Genomic DNA, 9099 nt, shown 5'->3' with positions numbered 1-9099 from the left:
GCCATGGAGGAGGGCGGCAGGTACCGGTCTGCACGCAGAACGTTCTGGCCGTTGGCTAATAATTGGCGCTACGCAACCGGCAGCCGCCGGCAGGTCACGCCGCAGGACGAGCGCTTTCCCTCGCCCGTCGTCCGGCCATGCCCACGCTGCTTTTTCTGCTCCAGCTGCTCACCTTTGCCCTGCAAGCCTTGCGAACCTTCTCCCCGCGCTTGCAGCCGGCGCCGCTGGCGGTCACCTGCCTCGGAGCTCGCGGACGCGGCTCCGAAGGGCTCAGCGGCGAGGGATGGCTCTCCTGCCAGGGCAATGGCAACTTGCGACTGGGGTACCTGCCAGCCCCGGAAGCGAGAGCGGAGGCAGAGAGTAAAGGGAGGCAGCCTGCCTCCCCGCCGCACTGCCGCTGGTACCTGAATTGGGATTGGGTGAAGAATACTTTCTCCTGGTCAGGTCAGTTCACGCTCCCGACATGCCTCTCCCCGGGAAGCGCTCTCCGGCCCGTGGCCCCCAGTGTCATGACAGTGCAGTGCTCGTCTGCCTCGTGCGCTGCACCCGAGTGCCTTTATCACAACTTGAACGTCGAGATGTCAGCAAGGTGGGCCACCCAGAGTAGCTCACACGCGTCCCGCGATGGCACGAGAAGCGTCGCATGTCTGTTCCGTTGCTCTGCTTTCCCCTGGGATCCTGAGGAACACCAAGGGTTCGTGGCAAAAGTGAGTAGCAACCAAAGTGGACTGACACCAGCTCTCCCGAGAGTCAGGGATGACGCTTCAAAAACAACAGAGCTGGCAGTGCTTCACCAGGAAGCAGCCTGCAAATTAAACTCGGTTACGATTCAAAAACCTCCTCTTCACACCTCTGTCATACGCCAGAAAAAGGGGACAACGTTTTACCTGTATGGCAGAGGGGACTGGAACCTCCGCTTGTCCATAAAGGCTCAGTGGATATTCTATGCTGTGAAGGACATGAAAACCAATCCAGACTGGGACCAACCTTTAAATATATCATCGATGCACGGTGTCAACACAGTGCAGTTAACGGTTCCCAGCTGGACCTTGGATTATGGAATGTATCAGGTCTATTTTACTGATTCAGAATACGTGCTCGGGACCAAGAGATCCTTCAGTAACACAGACAGAGTTTTCCTCGAGATAGAGAGAACTGATCTTGTGGCAGGCATTGCAGGAGGCGTCTTCCGGACAGTGGGCTTTTTTGATAATTGGACTCTTGATGGCTCTGTGTCCTATGACCCCGATTCGCCGGAACGACTGAAGGGAATCACGTTTACGTGGTACTGCACTAAAAAGCTATCGGACTATGAAAGCATGAGAATTGGTGCGGGAAATAAGTGTCATCCAGCCCAGAGGGATTTGAGGTGGCTGACATCTTCAGGAGCTGTTCAAGTGGTCGCACCGGAATCGCTGCCGGGAAACACTGTCTACCACTTCCGCTTAGTCATTCAAAAGGACAGAAGAAAGAGTTATGCCGACCAAAGCGTGAAGGTGCAGTCTGGCTTCTCTCCTCTCCTGGATGTGGCGTGCCTTGAAAACTGTGGCAGCGCTGTAATTCCGACAGAGAGGTTTACGTTGTCAGGCAAATGCCTCAACTGTGGAACGAGCAGCCAGCCAGTCTACCACTGGTCGCTTTGGTTGAAAAATTCCACAGGAATTAGCTTTGACTGGTCTTCCAGAACCACAACAGGTAAGTCTGATGCTTATCTTTCTGTACATGCTTTGACTTTTACCAGTACTGCAGATTAATCATACATACTGCTACTAAAAGTGATTTTAATGTGGGTTATTTGGCTTATCTTGCAGCTTCTGCGCTAAACTACATCGAAGCCGCACCAATGCTCCCAATACCCAAGGCTCAGTTGAGGGAAAGCCTGATTAAGGCAGCCCTGAATGTTTTGGTTGAGAGCACTATGGAAATTAACCAAGCGGTAGCCTCTCTTTTTAAAGTCACAGAGCGACCTGAGGAAGTGAATGCTCGATCACAAGAGATTGCCATTACAAAACTGACTGAAGTAACCGGGGTCTTGAAAACACAGAGGAACGAGAGCCACTGGTCTGAACAAGCAGAAATTCAGACCAGTGGAATACTAAAATGCGTGTCCAACATCCTGAGAGCTGCTCTTCTGCATCTCAGGAAGGTCAGTGTTGGTGCAGTCAAGCAAGTCTTTTCCATCATGGAAAACTTAACTGAGATTGTCTTCCAAGGCAAAGTCCCTGGGGAGGAAGACACTATCATGGAAACCAGCAACTGGAAGATCACTCTGATGAAGGACAGAAGCTGGGATGTTGCAAATGCTTTCTCTACCACAGAAACCTGCAGGAATTATTTCTATCCAACACTAAAAAATGGAAACTCTTCAAGATTGTCTTACAATGCAGTCATTTCCACTGCCCTGTTTGAGTTTGATGAAAACCCTTTCCCTTGGTTGAATTATACTTCAGAAATTGCAACAGACATCTTGGGCTTCAAAATGACAGAGACCAAGGCTAATGGGGATCTGCTAGGGATCCTGCCTGAAAAAGCAAACGTTCTTATTGCAAGGAAAGATACCAAATCATCAACGTTTCAGTTAGCAATGGGACCTGATAAAACACAAACCTACACAACTGGAGGATTTAGTCTTGAAGTGAACAAGGATACCAAGGTCGTATACATCCAGATCCTGACAAAATTAGAAGTGTCTTTCCAGGTGCTAGTGTTTACAGGCACTAATGTCACTCAGAATTTTCCCATTGCCTCTTTTGATGCTTTTCACAACATGACAACTGTGGCAAGCAAAACCAAGGCAGTTGATGAAGAGTGTTATATCAAGGCTCCTTACATCATCTGCCTCCCAGAGTCAGTGCTGAAAGTCGCAGCTCAAGGAAGCGGTGCCCAGAGCCGGAAAATTTCCATCGTCTTGCTGACCCCCTACATCACCAGGTATCCAAACATGAGGCTGGTGAGCATACACATTTTTAGCGATCACTGCTTGTTTCTGGGGGGAGTTCAAAATCAGTGGAGGGAAGACATATGCAGATTTGGTTCCCTGACCAACTGGCAACGGATACACTGTGTCTGCAGCATGAAGCGGAGTCACAGGAGCCGGTCAGTCCTCACTGCCCCAAATACAACCAGACTTGACATCAAGTTCCTGGCAGCCAAAGTCATTGTTACCCCCAACACAGTAGATCTTAAAAGAAACCTAATAGCAGACATCCCTAAGAATCCCGTGACTCTTCTAACAGTGCTCTTCATTTTTTCAGCCTACTTTCTTTTGTCTCTCTGGGCCGTGCGAAAAGACAGGGCTGAGATGGTCAGCAAAGACAAACTTATAGTTCTGCCCGACAACGACCCCTTTGATAAAGTCAGCTTTTTGGTCACTCTGTACACCGGCAGTCGCTGGGGAGCTGGAACCAAGGCAGATGTTTTTCTTCAGCTCATCGGGCAGAACGGCACAAGCGATATCCACTGCTTACGGCATCCACAGTTTCCTGCTTTCCGTCAAGGAAGCACTGACTGTTTTCTCTTGACTACGAAGGAAGACCTGGGAGACATCCGCGCCTTCAGGGTCTGGCACAATAACAGAGGCCCATCGCCAGGCTGGTTCTTAAGCAGAGCCAAAGTTGAACATGTGTCTGCTCGGAAGACCTGGTTCTTTATGTGCAGGAAATGGCTTGCCCTTGACAAGGGAGATGGCTTACTAGAAAGGACATTTTCTGTCACCAGCCCAAAAGCACCTCTATCCAGAAAGGACTATTTTTTGATTGATCTGGCCAGTGGTCTGAAAGAGGGCCATCTGTGGCTCTCTGTTTTTGCCCAGGTTCTCACTGGCACTTACAGCAGGCTCCAAAGGTTATCTTCCTGTCTAACAATATTATTATTAAACCTGTTTGTTAACATTATGTTCTTTAATGCTGACAAGAACGAAGAATCTCCAAGACACCTGAGGTACTTGAGATCAATTGCCATTGGCATTGAATGTGCTTTGATTACAATACCCGTGGAAATGATTATAATGGCCTTATTTAAGTATTCCCAGAAGAAACCAGAGAGAAGTTTGCAAAAGAGGAAACTTCCAGAAACGTCAGCACAATCTGGTAGCATTAGTTCCCCGGAGAACGCTCCTGCTCACAGCAATTCTCAGGGCCCGACACATTACAGAAAGACGAGAAGCCAGGGAGCTCCCCAGAACAGCGGTAACTTCCCAATTTCAGAAGGAGGTGCAGGAGACAGGAAGCAAACAGAAAAGATTTCCCCTCCAAAGATTAAGGCCTGCCAGAGAAGACTACCGTCAAATTCCAATTTCAGCAATAACTACGCAGAAGAAGCAGGTAACTTGCAGGAAGAAAGCAAGCTACTCAGCGTTACCTCTGTGCCTTTTTGCAAGAGACCACCCATAGTTTTCAGTTGGTGGTGTGTCTATCTCTCGTGGGCATTAGTGATAATTGTAAGTGGGATATCGTCATTTTTCATTGTCCTGTATGGTTTGTCTTACGGCTACCAGACTTCGCTGGAGTGGCTTTTAGCGTCGGCAACCTCCTTTATTCAAAATGTATTCTTTGTTTCAGTCATAAAAATCAGTTGTTACTCAGCTTTGAACACAATTCGTCCAAAATACTGCGAAAACATTCCATGGTTTACCCAGGATTTCTCTTCTGAGATTAAACCAGATAAGGAAGCAATGAATGAAGAAGAGATGCGAGAGAAGCACTTTAAACTTGCGCAGATCAGAGACACCAAGCAGTATAAGCCTTTAGAAGACGGGGAAATTGCAAAGATGCTGGAAACGGCAAAAATTAAAGTCAAGGCATTCGTTTTCATAAAAGATGTTATCGGTCACCTTGTTGTGTTAGCAATTGTCTTACATTTTGCTTATTCTACTGAGAACACTAACAGTTTCCACTACAACCAATTTGTTCGGAACCAGTTCTCTCCCAGACTCCCTGCTGTGCTTAAGCTAGAAGATATTTACATGTGGGTGAACGACACCTTCTTGCCTTTGATCCACAACGACGTTCAGCCAAGTTTTCTTGCCGACAGCTCATCCAAAATCATCGGTTTGCCCAGGATGAGGCAAGTGCGGGCTAAAGGTACTGAGAAAATGTGTTTCTACCTTCACAGCTTTGTAAATAAATTTGTGATCAGTAAAAGCCACTGCCTTCGCAAATACGGCAGGGACATCGAAGAGAAAGGTGACTATGCTGGCACGTGGACAGAAGTTGCCAACCGTTCTTTTTCCAAGGATACCAGCAGTTACCATGGGTTTACTTACCAACCAAACAGGACTCCCTGGACTTACTTCTCATACGGAGATTTGCACACATATGGACCAGGAGGATACACGTTTTACTTTTTCCCTGAAGAAGGAAGACATAATTCAACAACTAGGCTGGCTTTGCTACAAGAGAGCAACTGGCTTGATGAAAAGACCTTGGCTGTGATCATCGAGCTGACTATGTTCAACTCTGATGCAAATCTCTTTTGCAGCATCTCAGTCGTATTTGAACTGTCTTACTTTGGGATCATAAGACCAACTTTGTCAGTGCACTCTTTTTCTGTCCCCATTTTCCATCAGCAAACAAAAGGTCAACAGTTGTTTTTCCTAGCTGCTGTTGCCTTTCTGCTCGTGTACATTGCAGACGGCCTCTACAGTGTGGTCCAGGGAAAAAAATACACTAAAAATATTTCCAGGACAATCAGCTTCATCTTAAAATCGGCATTCTTCCTGCTTGTTCCCTTCCAAGTTTTCAAGTTCAAGATGGGAGCAGATATCGTTCATTTTTTCTTACTTTATCCAAACAATTTCATTCCTTTTCATGCAGTTTCTCATCTAGATCAGAATCTAAGGAATACTTTGGGCTTTTTGGCATTTCTTGCAGTTTTGAAGACGCTAAAGTATTCTCAGTTATTTTGCGAGGTGCGTCTGGCTCAAAGATCAATCTTGGCAGCCATCTCCTCTATGGCCTTTGTGGTGGTGGTGTACTTCTTTATCTTTATGGCTTTTGGCTACCTTGTGTTTGGCAGTGTTTTCTGATCTGTAGAACGACCAAAAGAAGTGACCCCAATCTTTGCCACGATGTGCCCAACGGGCAGGTTGAGAGGACAGTTCAGTGACTTTTGGGCCTCAAGAAAAGAAAAGTAAATGGAGAAAAATGGTTTATCTTGTAATAAGGGCAAAGCAAGATTTTATATTCCAGACCACCTCTACTCCAACATTTATGTTTCAAATAAATGTTTGTAAATTATTTTCTATTTGTTTTTTCATTGATTTTGTAAGATTTACACTTTTGTTACTGACTGTACTGAGATTTTCTCAGCTGAGACAAATTCTGCTGAGGATATTTTGCACCCATTTCAGCGCTCCATGTTGCAGGGGTGCAGACTGCTGACCCAGCTGGGAAGGTAAGCCCCCAGGCAGTTGGTTGCTCACTGCCTATACAGCAGGATGGGCAGGGAATTGGAATGGCAAAGCAAGAAAAAAACCATGTGGGTACAGTCTGTGAAAGATGATTTTCTAAGCCCCTCTCTCTATTCCCCCTGGCTCAATGCTTCCTTTGGTGATAAGACTCTACCTGAGCACTGGGAATTATCTAAGGGGGGCAAGTGGTGGGTGGCACTGTGCCACAGTACTTGTGCTCATGATTGTAGAGATCAGCAGAAGGGGGAGGAGCAGCCCTTGTTGGGGGTGTGGCTTGAATGAGCTGACCTCTGCAAAAGGCAGCAATGCTTGTGCATGACAACAAAGGCACCATTCCCTGCTGGCTTACCTGGAGGGCCAGGAGCATCCCCCTAACAGAGAGAAAAGAAGAAGGAAAAAAAGCAACTGAGAAGCAGGGGACAAAAGGTCTCCACCCACCTAAGTACTTTGGAGAGGAATTCCCCAAGAAAAGAAAGCACTCTGGTGGAGGAATTCCCTAAGAGTAAGAAGCTCCTTAGGACAAAAACCACTGGGCCTTGCTTGCTGCCACCTTCCTGGCTTTCTCCCATTCCCCATGGTATTTGGGCAAGTTCCTGGCATCAGTGCAAAACTATGAGCTATGCTGGGAACTTTGCTGGTGACTTTCTCTCTTCCTTTCTCCAAAGACTCCTCGCTTTTATTTTCACAATTGCACTAGATAGCCATGCTGCTTAGCTTTTACAACTAGGGCAGCCTTTGCCACATCATGACAGGGAGGTCCAGCACATCCCACAGGGTACTTCAAGTATAAGAAACACCTGTATTGTCCGTACACGAATGTTCTACTTGTCCGACATTCCATGGTCACCAGAACCATGGAATATTTTATTTTTTTATAATTTTTTTTTTATAATAGCCTTACTTAAGGACTCCCAAGATTAACTTTTATCTTGTAGTCTGAATAAAAAAGTCACAAACAGAAGTCCACCCTTTCTATCTGGAAATCTTACAAATGAGTGGGAACGCTTTGGCAAGAGACCACTCACAGCTTCTTGCTGGTAGTGCGCCCATCTCTCATGGGCATTAAGTGACAGCTGTAACTGCAGTATCATCATTTTTTGTTGCACTATTAGTGTGTCTTATGGCTATGAGTCTTCACTGGATTGGCTTTCAGGATTGGCAACCTCCTGTTTTTATGAAAGATTTTTTCTTTTGAATCCTAAACACCCTTTCTTTTTACTTGGCTATGAGAACATTTCTTCCAAAACACTGCAAAAACATTATATGGCTTACCTAGGAATTTTATTCTGAGATTAAACTGGATAAGGAAACAATGAATGATGGTGAGATGAGAGAGAAGCACTTTATACTTGTCCAGATCAGAGACACCAGGTAGCATAAGCCTTTAGAAGTTGAAAAAAAACTATGAGGATTTAAATTCAAGGCAGTCACTTTCAAAATGGACATCGTTAGTCACCTCGTTACAGCACTTATCTTCAATTGTGCCTGTTCCTGTTGGAGCTCGGCGGGAGACAAACACATGACCACAGAATTGATCAGAAAGTCTCAACTTTAATCAGAAGGTTGCCATCCAGAGGGATCTGGGTGAGGAAGCTCTCCAAAGGAACCTCATGAAACTCAACAAGTATTTAGTCCTGCATCTGGTCTGGAGAGGAACAACTCCATGTACCACCACATGCTAGAGGCCACCAAGCTGGAAAAAAAGGACTTCAGGGTCCTGGTGGACACCACGTTGAACGTGAGTCAGCAGCGTGCCCTGACCACAAAATAGGCTACTAGCATCGTGAGCTGCATTGGGTAAACTATCAGCAGCAGGTTGAAGGAGGTGATCCTTCCCTTCTACTCAGCCCTGGTGAGGCCACACTTGGAGCGCTGTGTCCAGTTCTGGGTCCTACAGTGAAAAAGACATGGATATCCTAGAACAAGTCCAACAAAGGCACATGAAGCTGTTGACACTTATACATGTCTTGCCTGTGCTTTCCTACACTCTCATTTCAGGGCACACCTCACAGCAGCTCTCACAGATGCCTGTTTGCAAATGAAATTTAGACATGGTTGTGTAAGTAATTTATACCTGGTTCTTTATGGAGATGAAGTTTGTAAGAAGACGCAATGTCTTTTTCAAGACCAAAGATGTAGTTAAAAATAATCTTTTGGTCACGAGCCTTTCTTCAGGCCTTAGATCAGAGAGATTCATCAGTGTCACAGAGTGGGCCATAGGGGGTTAAGTGACATAAGTTACATTTTTCATTCTAGCTTACTCTGACTTAGGAACTTGCCACGAATTGGGGATATTGCTGTTAACACAGAGCTATGGCAACCCTGGTTAAAAAAATAATGAAGTTATTTCTTATATTCAATCAGTAGAGGACAGGCTTTAATTACATTAAGGATGTATGAGATCTATGTACATGGTTTATATCTGTATATATTTTCATAACTGTTTAACTAACTTGGAAAGTTAATTTAGCCAAATTCTGTTTTACGTGTCAGTTAGGAAGGGAGTTAGAGGCCCGAGGAAGACTTCAGCTCAAGCTGCTCTGTAGTGGCCTTACCTTCTTGTACGCTGGCTTCTTCCCAAAAGTTCTGTTATACCAGATGCAAATGGCGGACAAAAATAAGAAAAAGCCAAGAGGGAGAGAAATCAAGTCACAGTTAGCAGAGAATTTCAGTCAGCATGCCTGTATTTC

At 45.7% G+C, this 9099-nt stretch overlaps 1 protein-coding gene across 1 annotated transcript; it reads left to right on the top strand.

Moving 5' to 3' along the window:
* The first annotated feature begins 3 nt into the window (after positions 1 to 3).
* Positions 4 to 6164, top strand: LOC149919720 (polycystin family receptor for egg jelly-like). Its single transcript, XM_090147545.1, is given in 3 exon segments — positions 4 to 127; positions 130 to 1695; positions 1812 to 6164. Coding segments are annotated over 3 exon segments (5904 nt in total). The 3' UTR covers positions 6026 to 6164.
* Positions 6165 to 9099: the final 2935 nt, after the last annotated feature.

This window comes from Phasianus colchicus, chromosome 1, assembly GCF_987193195.1.
Source record: "Phasianus colchicus chromosome 1, bPhaCol1.hap1.1, whole genome shotgun sequence".
Lineage (NCBI taxonomy): Eukaryota > Metazoa > Chordata > Aves > Galliformes > Phasianidae > Phasianus > Phasianus colchicus.
This window is presented reverse-complemented; position numbering and strand designations above follow the sequence as displayed.